This window comes from Pogona vitticeps, chromosome 3 (assembly GCF_051106095.1).
Source record: "Pogona vitticeps strain Pit_001003342236 chromosome 3, PviZW2.1, whole genome shotgun sequence".
Lineage (NCBI taxonomy): Eukaryota > Metazoa > Chordata > Lepidosauria > Squamata > Agamidae > Pogona > Pogona vitticeps.
In genome coordinates, this window is record NC_135785.1 from 71,245,446 (window position 1) to 71,264,406 (window position 18,961).

Below are 18,961 nucleotides of genomic sequence, written 5' to 3' on the forward strand. Positions count from 1 at the left end.
GTAATCTGAAGCCCAGAAGGCATGTGTCGGGACACTTTTGCCAGGATTTTCAGCCTGGCCAATTTTTTTTCTACATTAAATTTTCCACCATTGAAGAGAGGAACCAAATTCAGTCTAAGATCAGGTGTGGTGTAGTGGCTGGAGTGTTCGACTAGGACTCAAAGGACCTGGATTCAAATCTCCACTTGGATGTGGAAGCTCATTGGGTGGCAATGGGAAGCAATTCCTAGAACATTCCAGATACCTTGAAAATCTTACTAGGGTTGCCTTAACCTGGAAGTGACTTGGCAGTGCATAACAAGAAGTTCGTTCAGTATTGACCCCAATTAGTGACACGAAGCAGTGGCTTTCCATTTATTGAGTTTTCAAGGGTATTTCTGGGTCTTCTGTACCATTGATTTACATCTGACTTAGGAAAATCCTAGTAGGGTTTTCAAGTTATATGAGATATTTAAGGAATGAATGCAATTTGAACCTAGATCTCCTGAATCTTAATCCATCATTCTGTCTGTTACACCACTCTGGCTCTCTCTAGAGTTAGTTTGTATATTTATTTTTGCCAGCTTCCACTTTTCTAAAAGATGTCACATTTTTTTGTCAGCATTCTACTGCTAAATGCTTTAAATAAGATAGGAAATGCTGCATGAAGGTCAAAAAGGACTGCAGTGGGGCCCAGATGGGAACATAGGAAACTTTCCTACACTGAGTCAGATCAGGTATATTCTCAGCCCTACATGGAGACGCCGGAGGCTGAACTTGGGGCTCCTTGGAGGCCAATAGCAGGCTCCATTACAGTGCTACAGCCCTCCCCCAAAGTTGTGCACAGGAGTATTTCTCTCTCCAACTTCAATCACTGCCACTCAGTTTTCTTTTTGGCATCATTTGTCAAAAGGAAAACCAAGCAAGAGGTTGGGAGTTTGATCTTGCACTGTGCCTTCTTGACAAGGGCTGGACTCAATGGCCCATAGGGTCCCTTCCAGCTCTGCAGTTCTAAGGTTATTGTACCAAATCATCATCATCATCATCATCATCATGGTAGATATATTTGTCTTGTGAAAGTAAGGAGGTTCTGGTATTACCCCTCAGAAAAGTCTCCTGTGACACCTGTCATATCGTTTTGCTTCTACTGTTGCAGCAGCTGGCCCTATCATAAGACAGAGTGAGGCAGCTGTTTCAGCCATCATTCATTGGATCTTATAGAAAGGCAGCACATTGATAGTTATTGAATTATTTCTGTGTTTTTTTACTGCCAACAAGAGTAGCTTGTGCTATAGTTTTGGCCTCAAGTGCTCTAATAATTTAGGATTGCAACATTTGCAAGGGAGAAGGGAGCAACTATTTCTTCTTCTGTTTCAGGCAGTGAAATATCTTGGGCTGGCAGTATAGATCACCATAGTTCTACAGAGTGGAGTTAGGACTAGCTCACAGAGGATTCTCAGCACACTTTCTACAGTACAGTGTCCAAGATTCATGGAGGTGGGGAGTAAAAATGACATAAAATTAGTATACAGTATATACTTAAAATTCAATGTTCCTTCAATATTCGGGCTTATGAGAGTCTGGCCCCTCCTTGCCAGGCTAATTACAATTAACCACTTTTAAATGACTACCACAATTATAATAACTTGGTGCCAAAACTATCTTCAGGAAATATTTGGGTGGGGAAAAGATTTGTTGATTCATTTTTTATTTAAACACTGAAATCTTAGTGTTGTCCTTGCACTGCTTCAATGGCTGTCATAAAATCTTTTGACATCAATAGCCCAGTAGTCCTCTAAACACTTTTCTGATCTTCTTACATATTTCCAGAAGTCCCTAAGGACAAAAATTTGCCCGGAGAATTAGCTCAGGAAAAGAGATACATCTCTCTCTCCTCTCTGACGGCGTCTCAGGTCTGAACAGATGTAAAGTAATACAAAACAACCCCTAGAAATTATCAAAGCTTAAACAAGTTCAATGGTATACAGTACTTCCCTCCCTCCCTCCCTCTCTCCCTCTCTCTCTCTCTCTCTCTCTCTCTCTCTCTGTGTGTGTGTGTGTGTGTGTGTGTGTGTTTGTATCTCTGTTGTGTGTGATAACTGCAACTGATTTTCCTACCTTATCTTAGTGTCATGGCAAATGCTTTGAAGGCAATATTGCATGTAGTGATGTTCAGGAGGTGAACTCAGCCCAAATGTCAAAAGACAAAGAAGATCAATTACTGTGAAGAAAGAAAGAAAGAAAGAAAGAAAGAAAGAAAGAAAGAAAGAAAGAAAGAAAGAAAGAAAGAAAGAAAGAAAGAAAGAAAGAAAGAAAGAAAGAAAAAGAGTAAGAGTGAAAGCATATAGATTCCTGGTGCTAAATATTTAAAACAGAGCAACATTTAATTGGTTAAAAAGCCTAACTGCCAAATCCTTTACAAGTGGGATAAATCTGACAACTAAATCCAATTATTAGTCCAAACTAGAATAAATCACTGCATGAATAGGACTCAGCCCTTATGTAACTCTTATTGATTGAATGAGACTGTTCTAGTCAGGACCAACAATTGGATTTAGAAGTTAAAGTCTTCTAAAATGAAAGGCATTTGAATAATAAAAAAAATCCATGCTGGCAGAATTAGTTCAAAAATACTATATAATGGAAGATATAAACTTGGGGATATATATCCCATCTTTGGAAAAGTGAAAACAAAAACAAAAAAACATCCATCTGCATAAAAGCAGTGAGTTCCTTATGAAGGCTCCTTCTGAGCACAGAATGAATAGTCCAAACCTACATCTTTATGAACATAAAAAAATAATGTTGCCACTAGTTCTTCTTCCTACACAAGATGCATCTGGATTTAAGAGGAAGACGATTTATTTGGATCTTCAGTTCTTGCCAAATGTGCTCATTTCAAATTTGAAAATTGCTATTAATTTTTTATTGGCTCTTTGAAGTAAGACAACTTTGCATTAGTAGAAATTAAAACAGCTTGCTTTATTTGTTTGTTTGTTTGTTTGTTTTTTGTTTGTTTGTTTGTTTGTTTGTTTGTTAGATTTGTATCCCGCCCATCTAGAATACGTCTACTCTGGGCGCCTTACAGTAAAGGCATAACATCAACATATAAAGAATTAAATGACAATTCAAATCAGTAATATTAGTGGCATTCAAGATGGAAAAGCAAAATGGAAGTTAAGATAGAAAAGAAAATCAAGTGGCGACCGGAAGGAAGGCCTGCTTAAAGAGCCAGGTCTTCAGTTGGCTCTTAAAAACACCCAGCGAGGGTGCCAGGCGAATTTCCGATGGAAGTTTATTCCAAAGTTGAGGGACCACTGCCAAGAAGGTCCGGTTTCTTGTTCTTTCTTTCTGGGCCTCCCTTGGCATTAGGCCCCTCAGCTGCCTTTCCTGGCTGTATCGAGTGATTCGAGTAGATCTTGGTGGGAGAAGGTGTTCCGCTAGGTATTGAGGTCCTAAACCATTTAGGGCTTTGTATGTCATCATTAAGACTTTGAAATCAATGCGGAAACGAATGGGCAGCCAATGCAAGGCAGCCAGAGTGGGAGAAATATGCTGATGTCTTCTCATCCCACTAAGAAGTCTGGCTCCGCATTCTGCACCATCTGAAGCTTCCACATCAATCTCAAAGGTAGCCCCATGAAGAGCGCATTACGGTGGTCTAATTTAGAGATTACAAGCCCATGGACAAGAGTAGTGAGGGCCCCGCCATCAAGATAGGGATGCAGCTGGGCAATCCACCACAGATGGAAATAGGCGGAACGGACCACTGACGCCACCTCGGTTTCCATGGTGAGCGCCAGATCCAGATGAACCCTCAAGCTGCGAACCTCATTCTTCACGGTGAGAGTCACCCCCCAAAAGGGAGTGAGTTTCCCAAACCACCAATGGAGTGACCGCCCATCCTCAGGACCTCCATCTTGTCTGGGTTCAGCTTCAACACATTCTCCTGCATCCATTGCAGTACAGCCTCCAGACAGGTGCCAGTTTGCCTCTGATACCTACTGTTTTTTGTGGCCCTGGAGAAAGGTTTTCAACCAAACAATAGGGATCACTTTTGGCAAGGCCATAAATAGCTGTTGCACTGCAAAAAACTGGGTCACAGGATTGTTCCTTGTATTGTATTATTGTGCACACAGTGAGAAAAGCCATCCTATAGGCTAGTAACAGGCTCTGTTTTGGTGTGGAATCTAAGAAGTACCTGAAAAATTGTATCCCACCCCCAAAAAATAACCACAGCCCATTCAGTATTCTGAGGAGCCACAGAATGTTGTTTGTCTGTTGTAGTCAGAGTAGTAGTAGGCATCCTTCAGTCTCGAAAGACTATGGTAGCGTGCTCTGTATGGAGGACTTGGAACAGCGTCTAGTGTGGCTGAGGAGGCCAATTCGAGAGTTACAATCTCTTCCACACTGAAGACAAATCCAATCTGTCCCCTGTCCAGCTCCCTGGTTTTGCTTCCTTTGTGACTTCCTCTTTGCCTCAGCCTGCTGGACAAGGGTCTCTTCAAATTGGGAGAGGCCGTGATGTACTGCCTGCCTCCAGGCTGAACGATCAGATGTCAGAGTTTCCCATCTGTTGAGGTCTATTCCTAAGGCCTTCAGATCCCGCTTGCAGATATCCTTGTATCGCAGCTGTGGTCTCCCTCTGGGGCGATTTCCCTGCACTCATTCTCCATATAGGAGATCCTTTGGAATCCGACCATCAGCCATTCTCACAACGTGCCCAAGCCAGCGTAGACGTCGCTGTTTCAGTAATGTATGCATGCTGAAAATTCCAGCTTGTTCTAGGACTACTCTATTTGGAACTCTGTCCTGCCAGGTGATACCAAAAATCCGTCGTAGGCAATGCATATGGAAGGTGTTCAGCTTCCTCTCCTGCCGGGCACAAAGGGTCCAGGACTCGCTGCAGTACAGGAGTGTGCTCAGGACACAGGCTCTATAGACCTGGATCTTGGTATGTGTTGTCAGTTTCTTATTGAGCCATACTCTCTTTGTGAGTCTAGAGAACATGGTGGCTGCTTTCCCAATGCGTTTATCCAGCTCGACATCTAGAGAGAGGGTGTCAGAGATGGTTGAGCCAAGGTACACAAAGTCATGAACAACCTCCAGTTCTTGTGTGGAGATGGTAATAGAGGGAGGTGAGTCCACACCCTGGCCCATGACTTGTGTTTTCTTCAGGCTGATTGTTAGTCCAAAGTCTTGGCAGGCCTTGCTGAAACGATTCATGAGTTGTTGGAGGTCTTCAGCAGAGTGGGCAACAATGGCTGCATCGTCTGCAAAGAGGAAGTCCCACATGCATTTCAGTTGGACTTTGGTCTTCGCTCTCAATCTAGAGAGATTAAGGAGCTTTCCATCTGATCTAGTCCGGAGATAGACACCTTCTGTTGCAGTTCCAAAGGCATGCTTCAGCATGACAGTAAAAAAGATTCCAAAAAGTGTTGGTGCAAGGACACAGCCCTGTTTCACTCCGCTTCGGATGTCAAAGGGATCTGATGTTGAGCCGTCAAAAACTACAGTGCCTTTCATTCCATCGTGGAAGGACCTGATGATGTTAAGGAGACGAGGTGGACATCCAATCTTGGGAAGTATTTTGAAAAGGCCATCCCTGCTAACCAAGTCAAATGCTTTTGTAAGGTCTATGAAGGCCACTAAGAGTGGCTGTTGTTGTTCCCTGCATTTCTCCTGCAACTGTCGGAGGGAGAATACCATGTCAGTGGTGGATCTATTTGCTCGAAATCCACACTGTGATTCCGGATAGACTCTGTCTGCAAGCACCTGGAGCCTCTTCAGCACAACACGGGCAAGCAGCTTCCCTACAACGCTAAGAAGAGAGATACCACGGTAGTTATTGCAGTCACCCCTGTCACCTTTGTTCTTGTACAATGTGACGTTTGCATCCTTCATGTCCTGTGGTACTCCACCTTCCCTCCAGCAGAGACAAAAGATTTCATACAGTTCGGTGATGATGATCTCCTTACCGCATTTCAGCACTTCAACAGGGATGTTGTCCCTTCCAGGTGCCTTGCCAGAGGTGAGGGAATCCAAGGCCGCATTTATTTCTGCTAGGGTTGGTTCGCTGTCCAGCTCTTCCAAGACAGGCAGGCACTCAATGTTATTTAATGCTTCTTCGGTTACTACATTCTTTCTGGAATATAGCTCGGAGTAGTGCTGCACCCAGCGTTCCATCTGCTGTGCTCGGTCCTGGATGATCACACCTGTAGCAGACTTCAAGGGAGCAGATTTCTTCTGTAATGGACCTAAGGCCTGCTTGATACCATCATACATTCCTTTGATGTTACCTGTGTCCGCTGCTATCTGTATCTGAGAGCAGAGCTGAAGCCAATAGTCATTGGAGCATCTCCTGGCAGCCTGTTGGACTTGGCTACGAGCGGCTCGAAGAGCTTGCAGGTTGTACTCGCTAGGACAGGCTTTGTATGCTGCTAGAGCTCTTCTCTTATCCTCAATGGCTGGCGTTAACTCCTCCGAATGGGCTTCGAACCAGTCAGCCATCTTTCTGGTCTTCTTGCCGAAGGTGGACAAGGCGGTGTTGTAGACAGTGTTCTTGAAGTGTTCCCATCGTTCAGGTGCATTTACATTAGCTGGACCTGGAAGGGTTTCCTCGAGTGCTTGGGCAAATTCCTTCACTTTTCTTTGATTGCGAGTCTTGTTGATGTCAATACGTGGTCTTCCTTCCTTTTTCATGTGATACAATTTCTTTGTTCGCAGTTTTACTCTACTACACACCAGGGAGTGATCAGTATCGCAATCAGCACTCTGGTAGCTGTGTGTGATCGTAACACTAAGAAGGCTAGAACGTCTAGTGAGGATCAAATCGAGCTGATGCCAATGCCTGGATCTTGGATGTCTCCAGGAAACTCTGTGTTGCAGCTTCGTATTAAAGAATGTGTTGCTGACACAGAGACCATAGTAACAGCAAAACTCCAGTAAGCGTTGGCCATTTTGTTCATCTTTCCAATGCCAAAATGGCCTAGACAAGTGGGCCAAGAATTGTGATCAGCACCAACTCTATCATTAAAGTCTCCAAGAATGAACAGTGACTCTCTTTCAGGGACTTTTTTGATAGTAGCTGCCAGATCGTCGTAGAATTTGTCTTTCACTTCTGTAGTGGATGACAGTGTTGGTGCATATGCACTAATGAGGGTTACTGGTCCTGCTGATGAGTGGAGCTGCAGAGACAGGATTCTTTCACTCCCCACAGTGGGTGGAACAATGCATCTCAGGAGAGTGTTTCTGACTGCAAAGCCAATACCATATTCCCTGGTCTCATTCGATGGTTTTCCCTGCCAGAAGAATGAGAAGTTTTTTTCTTTGACAGATCCCGAGTCTGGCAGTCTTGTCTCTTGCAGGGCAACAATGTCCATCTGCAGTCTACTCAGTTCCATGTCAATGACAGCTGTCTTGCGCACATCGTCTATTTCTTGCAGGTCGTTAGGAAAGCCGTAGTCAGGAAAGCCAGGGGTCATTGTCCGTACATTCCAGGTGCCCAGCTTTAGGGCAGAAGTTTTCTTATGATTGTTGCATGGTGCACGGTTGTCGATCTGCTTGTCGGGTTTCACCCTAAACCCCACGCACCCCGTGAGGTTAACAGACCGTGGCGAGGTAGCACCTTACTGGCTGGGGGCTGCCCAGCTTAAGGCGGGTGGTATCTACCTAGTGAGGTGCAATGACCTCTCCCACCGTCAGAAGTAGCCCCTGGCGTCCTGCTCTACGCCAGTTGAGCAGAGACTTATAACCAGTAACTGCTACTTCCCGTGTTGTTTCGACGCTGTATGCGAAGCTGGAGTGTCCTCTCCAGAGCACGAAGCCTGGGTAAAATAGTATGGAGGATAGGCTGTTACCCAAGCAGCAAATCCCCCCTCTCCACACCGCTGAAATGGTCCAGTGGAAAGGCAAGAGCCAATACAACTGGTTCCAGCAACATCGCAGGAGTTGGCAGAATGAAAGAAAATGCCTCCGGGACTCCGGCTCCGGATTTTGCCTCGAGGTTATCTCCTGAAGCCCTTTCCATAAGTGGATATAGCCACAAGGCAGTGGAGGTTTAAATTTGGAGTTTTCCTTCTCCTAGATGGGCTGCCTTCCAGGGCTGACGAGTCCCACCTACCCGCCGCCGTGTGTCCCCCCCCCAGGTAGGGAAACGAAAGCGCCCCCCCCCCAGTCAGAGTAGAAGGAGAAAAAATTGAGGGAAAGGGAAATGGAATGTAATATCCTTGAAGAAAATATGGCTGATTGGCTGGCTTGATGCCTGGCTGGCAGTCCAAACAAGAACACTCCACACTATAACAGTTTGTCACATATTTCATTGTGATGAACAGTCCTCAAATACTGAAAAGCATCTTTAATCCTACTGTTTTCAAACATGTCCATATTAGAAGTAAGTTACTTGTTTTACAAATTTCAACCTATTCATTTTGAACCAGTTTGCCCATCCAATTCAACATGTATCAGAACATTTCAAAGCACTTGTACTTGTCTGAATAATGGAGAAAAAATAATGAAAGGGGAGGGAGGAATAAGGTCTCTGACCTGGGATGAGGGATGAAACTCAATGACACAAAATACTGCTCCACCTCCAGAGTGCTAGCAAATTGCCCACTCACTTCCTTCTTCCTTCCCTTCTTTCTTCACCCCGCACCACCACATGGGAGCCATGCAATTTACACAATGTACTTTATACAAATCTTTGTTGAAAGAGAAAGAAACAAGAGACTCAGGATATCCGTTGCACATTCACACATACAGGCACTTGTTCAGATTCTACAATGTAATGCAAAATGAGATCTGCAACTGTCTAAAACAAAAGAAGAAAATTATCCAATGCACATCCACCCTGCTGAAAATGAAAGTGATGCAAAAAAATCTCTAGCAAATGAACTACTTTACCACAGCCTGCAAAATGGCCACTGATGAGAAGTAGAAGGCAATTTATCTGCTTAGTCAGAACCCTCCCAGGTGCTCATGATTTGTGGTTCCAGGTTTGGGGCTTTTCATTGGCACTCAAATTGTCAATTTTCCTTTTTATTTTAATTTCCTGGTTCTGTTTTTTGTATTGCTTTCATTTTCTGAGCAAGCCTTGTTGCACCAAGTGATCCCCAAACCAGCTTTTTTACCATTCAAAGTGCTGACACAGTACAGTACAGTGGTGCCCCACATAGCGACGATAATCCGTTCCAAAAAAATCGTCACTATCTGGATTCGTCACTATGTGGGGCAAAAAACCCCATAGGAACACATTAAAACATGTTTAATGCGTTCCTGTGGGCTGTAGACTCACCGCTATGCAGAAATCCTCCATGCGGCCGCCATTTTTGCTGCCCGGTAAGCGAGTAAAGGGCACAAAAATGCTGCGGATGGCCATTTGTTTCCCCAGCTGCCATTTTGGAACCGCCGATCAACTGTTCCCAAAACATCGCTATGTGAAAATAGGTAAGCGAAATGCTTACCAATCATTGCAAAGCGATTTTTAGCCATAGAGAACATCGCAATGCGATCGCTTTTGTGATCGCAAAAAACGCATCGCTATGCGGATTCATCGTTAACTGAGGCGCTCGCTATGCGGGGCACCACTGTATTTGGCTTCAAGCCTTGTTTTGGGTTTCCTTGATTAACTCTGAATCAGTGTAGAAACTGACAAATATATATACTCTTGCTTTGCTTTTTTGAATATATTTTGAATTGGAAGCGTGTCTCTAGTCCATATGATTATTGAAGAGTATGCCATATATAATGAAAGAAATATAGCCAGTGGAAAGCCTGTGACCCTAGTCAAAACTAGAGAAGAGTTATAATTTAATTTAATTTAATTATTATTTCTTTCCAGAAGTTTCCCAAAATTGTGAAAACTTTGCACATTTGCCATGGAAAGAATTTGAGATCTTTACAAAAAATGGTGTAGGAGTAAATGAAATGGGTAGATTTATCCATCTAGGCAGAAGGCCTCAAAGCCTAGGTTTTAATCCTTGTGTAGTCAGCTATATCAGTGATGACTTAGCTGTCAAATATTTGTTCAAACAAGTGCTTCATCTTTACTACGAATATAACGGGAGGTGCAACATGATCCTCTCCATAATGTACCAACTAAATTCAGCTGGCAAAGAGGGGGATCATATTGTTGTAGTTTTGCTCTGGTAAAAATTTCCCCAGATCAGAAATTCCACATATTCAAGGCAGAACAGTAAAGGGGCCAGGGGTCATTCAAAGCTTGGTTTAAAATCACACATTTGTTCTATTAAAACACAGAGGAAATGCAAAAAGTTTTATAAACTGTTATTAGAATGAGAACATTTTGTCCATCCCAAAACTATCTAAGAAAGAGACAGAGAGTGTTTGTCTCCACAAGCACAAAGGTAACAAAAATCTTAGATATTCTAAAATTTGGCATGGGCATTACACTTCTTGCTTTTCTACTGATTAAGTAACACAGGTTCTTCTTCTGTGTAATCCAGCTGACAAAGGAACCTTGCTTCTTTTTCCAAGAGAGTGTTTCTCTGTCTGTGTCTGACAGGGTGTTGTGGGGGGGAAATGAGAATTCCTGGTACTGTACTGATATGTGGTGAGAGAGAAAGTCTGTACAAACACTGAAGGAGCAGTGAAGAAAGAGAAATAACAGTGAAAAGGAAAAAAGAATGGAAGACAATTGTCATGTCACCTGCTTGGCAGGGTTTTAAGTGGATTCTAGCCATGCCACGGGATGTTTATACCATTAGCTGGCATGGACCCCCAGGTCAAAACAAAGTCTCTAGCTTTATGGTAGCTAAAATATGAGCCAAAGCTTGCCATCTCTATATTCTCTGATGTGTTTGGAAGAAATAGATCTGCTATGGCCTTCGAGTATGTTAAGCTAATGAGAGAAGTCAAAGCTGTAATTGCATCACATTTGTGACACAGAGTTAAAATCCAGAGTGACTCACCAGTCTGCACGGCACACACACTGGGTGCATTTACACCAAGTACCATTGCTATTAGAGGTTTAAAGTGACAGGCCTCAAGTTGCCATTTGCCCTTGGAAGAAAGCTCCCCTGGGTGTTAATGACAGCTTTCCCTCTAGGACAAAGAGCAGCTTTGGGGAAGATAGAGAGCAGCCAGGGGGTGAAAATGAACAAGTTTCCCTAATCCAAACTTGATAACATCTTCTCTCTCATAGCTGTTATTTTGAAAAGAAAAATAAAATAAACCAAACATATCCACTACAGCCATACATTTGACACAATATCTGTTTGAGCGATGAATCAGTAATGTCACAATATCTGTGTGGTAGATACCTGGAGAATCAATGGTTTCTTTCCTTAAAAAAGTGAAACTGTGAGTTACTGTGAGTACCTCCTTACAAGCGAATTGGTAAGCAGTTTTAAAAGTATATGGTATGAAATTATTTTGGACGGAACGGTGGGATTGAGTTGATGAGACATTAGTTTTTCATTCTCTTCTCATATGTAACACTGTATAGATATGACTCTGAATACAGTACAGCTGTACCAGAGACCCCCGCCCTTGAACAGTGAGGACTCCCTGATCAAACAGATGCAACTTGTTAAAAATGCATTTTCCCCAGCTATTCTAGCAAACGTGCATGGGTTACAATCCTGCTTACATACATTCAGAGTAGAGACATGCACCATGATGTCCAGTTACATTTACATGAGAGGAAATAAGTGAAAATTATAAAATAAAATGCATTTCTTCCTGTGATGATGCAAAGAGATTGTTACTTCAATAGTCAAGTGACAAGGCAGATTTAACATAGGTATCAGAAAGAAGGGCTGTGACAAACATCCCTGCTTGTCTTATTCTCATGCACCAAAATGGAAGAGCACAGAGGTTTTTCTCCTCTCCATATTGAGATAGTCAGTCTCAGTAGACAAATGAGATATTTAGGAGGGTTGTTTACATCTCTCATTCTGATTAACCTCTACATCCTACTTATGTCTGAAAACACTAGAAATTTTAATGCAAGAATTTCCAGACAAGAAATGCTACATGAAGCCTTGGCATGAATGAGAGTGGCTCTAATCCTTAAAGGACTTAAGGGATTTGTACCTAGTGCCCATGCCCTTGTGCTTAAATGCAGTTCACCATGATTGGCATTTTCTCTTCAACAGCCGGTCAAGAGTGAAATAGCTGAATTAGTGACGATTCATTGGGGAAAATCAGGGAAAGGCTTTCTACAATATATGCAGCGCTTGTAGACAGAACAATTCTTCCATTGCCAAAAAATGAGAATCCAATTTGACTACATTAAGCAAGCCCATCAAAAATGAATGGGATTTCTAAAATGGTCAAAATAAGAAGTTTTCACCTCAATCAAAACTTTCCCATGCTTTCCCAAGTTTTAAGTAAAATCACGCAGCTGTTAGAACAGGATGAGACTTTCCGTACATTTTAATTTTGTGGTTGTCTACTTAAAAGGCTAGATGGCAAGAAAAACTACAATTTAAATGTGAGCCATGACATTGGCCATCATGTGCAACTCATTCTTTTCAAAATAGCCAAACACCTGTCTTTTCTATGCAGTCATTACATTGGGAAAACTACCACATATGGTTTAGCAAGGAAGGCAAGCTAGTTCAAAACCATGTGCCTATTCTCTATTCCAGTTCTCCAGCATTTACAGCCTGTAATGGAAGGCTTTGAGCCTTCTAGTCTTTCAGATCTGCTAGACTACAAATATCATCATTCCACTTAACAGATGGGTCATTGATCTCCTGGCTGACTATGGTGTGATTTGTAACTCATCATGTTTAGGGAGTGTTGGGCTGGAGAAAAGTGAATTAAAAGATACACCTGTCTGGAAACTAAACAATAAACTAAAATACTTAACTCTAGGCCTAATCACACAGACCATTTGAATAGTTTCTTTTCCCTCCTTTTTCTGAATCAATATGTTTGTATGTATAGTCATGCAGTGTGTGTGTGTGTGTGTGTGCGTATGTATGTGTGTATGTGTATATGTGTATATGTGTATATGTGTGTGTGTGTACACACACACACACACACACACACACACACACACACACACAGAGTGGTGCCTTGCTTAACGAGCGCCCCGTTTAACGACGAATCCTCATAGCGATGTGGATTTTGCGATCGCAAAAGCGATCGTATTACGATGTTTTAAATGGCCAAAAATCACATTGCGATGATTGGTAAGCGTTTCGCTTACCGATCTTTGCATTGCGATGTTTTAAAAACAGCTGATCAGTGGTTCCAAAATGGCCGCTGGAAAAAATGGCCGCCCGCAGCTTTTTCGCACGGTTTCCATGTATGTATGTATGTATGTATGTATGTATGTATGTATGTATGTATGTATGTATGTATGTATGTATGTATGTATGTATGTATGTATATGTATATGTATATGTATATGTATACACACACACACACTGCTGGGCCTATTCACACGGCTGACAGTTCAGTCAGTACATTTATTGCTATTTTTATTGGTTCTGTAGACTACATGTGGCATCTCATATACAGTAAATTGATTCATTTTCTGTCCTGTTTCTGGATCCCTGCTGTCCTAAACTTTTCTTTTTAAAAAAACGTCATGAGTGATATATCACTACAGTATATTCCTGCCAATTCCAACTGTTAGTCTAAACAACACCTAGTGGGATATGTCACCTGCAGCCAGTCAGCCAGCCAGCCCTCCCTCCCTTTTTAAAACTGGGTGCCAGGAAAGGTGGGAAGGCTATCTGCATGTATATGTGTGGGTCTCTATTCCAACATACATACATACATACATACATACATACATACATACATACATACATACATACATACATACACACACACACACACACACACACACACACACACACACACACACACATACACACATACATACACACACACACACACACACACACAAAACTCTATATATAATGCTTAGCAATCAATATATATATACATTAAGGCCCAAGAACCGAACCCATTAGCACAGTAAATGAATCAATAGCTGTATTCACATGGGGAAAATTGCTAAGGATTGAATTGAAACAAAGATTCGGTCATTTTAAAAAAGAACATGCTGGCGAGGTGGGAAAAAAAACTGACTGGCTGGCCAAATAAAACAATGTTACACATGCACTGTGTGAACAGAAATTTATAAAATCATTGAAATAACCACAAAAATCTATCTAACTGGGGGGCATATACAATTATGCCCTCTGTTGAAGAAGACAGAACAGTAGCAGAAAACTCTTCATTCCACTCAGTTACAATGAAAACCTTCTGCTGGTGCTACATATCTAGGTGGCTTCAACACATGAAGAAAAGGGTGTGATTTATCTAATTTCCCAACATTCTGGATTACGTGAGGAGCTTCCCCACAAACAGGAACCTGTCTTTTTCAGGCCCATCACTTTCCAACTGAGGAAAGTAATGATGGAGAGGGTGAAACTAGGTGCTAGCTTCTTCATTCATTGAAAGTGGCAGCTGGTGCCCATTATGGTTGGTAGGGCAAAAGATGGGCAGAGTCAAGGATGACAGGCACTGCTCGGGGTAGAAGTGAGTATTCCTTTCATACATGCACAAATATATACACACTCATGCACTCAGAGGCAGGAGGCATTCACTCAGACATTTTCTCATTCTACTTATGCGCTCCACAACCCTGCTGTAAAATTAGAAGTATTCCTACCTGCTGCCACTTCCTCCTATGCTTGGATTTTGTTATTGTTGACCTGAAGAGAGGAGGTTGATCAGTACTGCCACCAACGGGCAAGGGAAGACGTGTTTTTTTTGTCATTTTAATGTGAAGGCTGGTTATTAAACTACATTCAGCAACATGCCTGGGTGATATGACTGTGAACCATCTGCAAGCACTGAAGAGCAATGACATTTAAATACAATGAATAGCAACTGCATTTTCCCTGAGGAATGGCTGGTTAGAGGTTACCTGAGCCTGAGACAGAACAGTGTCCCATTTTACCTAATGAATCAGTCTCCATTCCATGTTAAATGAGTAAGTAATACCATCCAATGATAACATGCAACTAAATTTGTATGATACTATTTGCTTCTTGGAAGAGCCTCTTAATATAGCAGCACTTTTTGACTTTTGCCATTGTTTTAGAGTGGCTCACGACTGAATTCCATTTATGTCATTCTAGATGATACCTGGAGAACACAGCCCATTTATTTGACATTTGCTCAGCAAATATGCTTCATATAGGCTGTCAGCTCGATCAACATTGCTTTGTAGATCTGGGGGACGGTGGCCTTTGTGACTGTACTTCATCTAATAATGCATTCTGAATATTTGCTGATGTATTGACTGAAATAATGTCAAACCTTTTGTTTTGATTTGAACAGCCATTTTTAAGCATGAAGCAATGATTCTACATTCTTTTAATGTGCAGTATCATTATATCAATAGGCATTTTTCTGCAATAACTTTGATATTTCATTTTTAAGCATTACTGCTTCAAGTTATCCCAATTAAAGTGGGTGAAGGATGGGCCAGAAGTTGGTAATTTTGAATAAAATAGTATTATTACAATGCCTACTGCCACTTCTACTTTTGATTACGTTTACAAGGTGCGCATCTGATTTTCATAGATGCCTCAGGAAGGAAAGGCGATCTGGCACGCAGCCACTATTGATCTCTCTCAGTAGCTTCATGGAGCCACTAGGAAACATTAAGAATCTCAGTGGGGAAAAAATAACAGTTGCAAAACAGTTATCCCTTGGCAAATGGCCTATAGTTGAAAATAAAATTGAATTACTTCAGTCATTTCTTTCTCTTTCACTCTCTCTCTCTCTCTCTCTCTCACACACACACACACACACACACATTAAGAAATGCATTTTCTTAGTTTTAAATATAAGAAAAAAGGGCATGAAGAAGAGGAGAAAAACAAAGCTTTATCCTTCTGTAAATAAAAATAATTAGTTATGATAGAAGCATGTAGGATGCTCATGTACATACTGATGAAAAAAGTGAAAAAGAACAAAGGAATAAATTTCATTTGCATAACACTCTCATGTGCTTAGTTTAACAGCTTAAATGGAAATGAAGTGAAAAGTGGGAGGGGGCTGTGACCAAGTCACATGTGTGTCAACTCATCTGCTGCCCGGATCAAACCAGATAATGGGCAACTTCATGGTCCCTGATCTCCCCCCTTATGCTCCTTTGCCTTTTAAACTGGACTTGATTAGGCAGCTCTTCAGACAGAGGGCACCTTTTAAAAAGAAGCAGAAGGCTGTCCTTTGTAAAATAAAATTCAGACTAGAAACAGCAAGCACCAGAGAAGGACAAGGTTGGCTGTTTATACATTGTTTATTGGTCCAGTGGTGCGACAGGGATCATAGCATAGATGAAGAACACAGGATATGGTAGTCCTTTTAGATGTACAGGAACCCCAGAAGAAATGCGACAAACTGAATTATACCCTTATACCTCACAGAATTATACTAATATTTAGCCATGCGTTTATCTTCCAAACTGAGTAAATGCATGGTAACCCCTATGCTTGCACAATAATGCCCATCTCCTCAAAGAGACTCAAAGAGAGCAACTAGCCCTAACTAAGCTTCCTGCCAAGATCATGCTGTTAACATACACATATCTCAATATTCAAAGGTCAACCTGATGGGAAGTAGCATTGTCTGTTACTGGTTTAAAATTATTACACTCTCCCCCCAGCCCCCTCCAAAAATGTTTAGTTTTCCTCTGGTAAAGCATGTCTGTGGTATCTTGCTGTGCCCTACTGAATTTCTTGCTTTTAACAAAATAAAAACATTCTCCACAACATCTGGGTTTTCCTTAGAAAATGAGGAAAAGATGTACTTACAGCCAAAGAGAATTTCTTCCCTGTGTGATAACGCCTGTGAACTTTGTTAGCCGGCGGGCATCTACTTCAATCCATTGGTAGGGGTCATTCCGTCCTGCACACCAAGCACCATCATAAAAGTCATTTTCATTGACACCTGCCTGAAAAGGAAGGAAAGCTATCTTTAAAAATCAGAAGCAAAAAAAGTAAATAAAAGAAAAAGAAAACTTCACAAACTTAAAAAGGAAAAAAAAACCAAAAGAAACATAAAATTATAGCTCACTCTGTTGTTTTCCAGGCTAAATCACAGGCAGCATTCTATGGTAAGCCAGGGGCAGAGAACCAGGAGCCACAGATAAGATAGCAGTCAGGGATGAAGGAAGGTCAGAGTCCAAAGGACAAAGCAGACAGTAAAGTCAAAGAGCCAGCCAGTGGTCAGGCCTTAGAATGGTACATTTTCAAAGGAATTTGTTGCATTAAAAATTTCTTCTTGACACCAAAGTTGCCACTGATATCACTGTTCAACAAGTTCATGGCATTGTGTGCTATTAACGTGTTGTGATGGCATTATCAACATGCCACAAAGATAAGGTAAAGGTTCCTCTTGACATATAGTCCTGTCATGTCTGACTCTAGGGGGCGGTGCTCATCCCGTTTCCAAGCCACAGAGCCAGCATTTGTCCGAAGACAGTTTCTGTGGTCACGTGGCCAGCACGACTAGACGCAGAACACCGTTACCTTCCCACCAAGGTGGTACCTATTTATCCACTCACATTCTGCATGCTTTCGAACTGCTAGGTTGGCACAAAGATATAGGAACGTAATCTCTGGTCCCTCCTAGTGACCAGTTCTGACATTGCAATTTATACATGTTTATTAAAATGCAAAAGATAAAACCAAACAACACTCTTCTTGCCACTTAGGACTGATGAGACAATAGCATAAAACCTCAAAAAATCTTCTCAAAATGGTTCTAGAAATGCCTTTAAAATGTTGTTAAAAAGTAGCATTGGAAGTAATTGTTTGTTTATTTATTTATTTATTTATTGAATTTCTATACCTCACCATCTAGTGGCAGCCAGTTTCCAACAAAAGAACAAACATAAAGATAATAAACAATAATCACGCCACCCAGATCACAGTAATATAAAAAATATCTCACAAAAAGCACAAGATGGCAGCCACAGACAAAACAAACTTTAAAAATAAGTAAATCATAAAATAACAATTACAAAGGAAGAAGGTCCTGAAATAAATCAATATATCTACAAAAACATTTGCACTCATTGGCTTAAACTCAGTAGCAAAACAGAATTTCGGAAAATCACCACCAGCAGGATGGTTTTACTGGTAGCAATTTTCAAAAATTAAAGACTCTTCCACCCATCCCACAATGACTTCCCAATCATGAAAGGGGACCCAAGAGAGCCTTAGGACCTGGTGTTGATGTAAACAACCTTACATCACCTAAGTTCCACTAGTTTCAGACATTTTAAGAAATGGATTTTGAGCCATGAAATCTCACACTGAAATAAATATTTTGCCTTTATTTTGACTTCTTTTCCCCAACCCATAATTTTCCCAGTTTGTCAAGATAGACTAACACAGCTACTTCTTTGGAAAGCAGGTGTTACATGTCACACATGAAAAGTGGCATTGTAACTACTAATTGCATTTGTTGGTGTTTAGTCATTAAGTTGTATCCAACTCTTTGTGATGCCAGGCCCTCCTGTCTTCCACTGACTCCCAGAGTTGAGTCAAATTCATGTTGGTAGCTTCAATGACACTATCCAACCATCTTATCCTCTGTCATCCCCTTCTCCTCTTGCCTTCACACTTTCCCAACATCAGGGTCTTTTCCAGGGAGTCTTCTCTTCTCATGAGATGGACAAAGCATTGGAGCCTCAGCTTCAGGATTTGTCCTTCCAGTGAACACTCAGGGTTGATTTCCTTTAGAATGGATAGGTTTGTTCTCTTTGCAGTCCAGGGGACTCTCAAGAGTCTCCTCCAGCACCATAATTCAAAAGCATAAATTCTTTGGTGGTCAACCTTCTAATTGCATTACCTGTTACCTAAAAGCTAACTAGTTGCAGCTACCTAAGTTGCTTGTAAATACTGTACTGTTTTCAGCCATGAGTAGATACATTTATGTAACATCATCTTTCCATCTACATGTCTTTGCATATGTACAT

At 41.6% G+C, this 18,961-nt stretch overlaps 1 protein-coding gene across 1 annotated transcript in view; it reads right to left on the bottom strand.

Annotated features, from left to right (window-relative positions):
• Positions 1-18,961, bottom strand: part of CPXM2 (carboxypeptidase X, M14 family member 2) — a 119,433-nt gene that overhangs the window by 62,089 nt on the left and 38,383 nt on the right. The window contains exon 4 of the mRNA XM_072995429.2: positions 16,791-16,930. Within this exon, the coding sequence (XP_072851530.2) occupies positions 16,791-16,930 (140 nt within the window). The remainder of the gene's footprint in view (positions 1-16,790; positions 16,931-18,961) is intronic.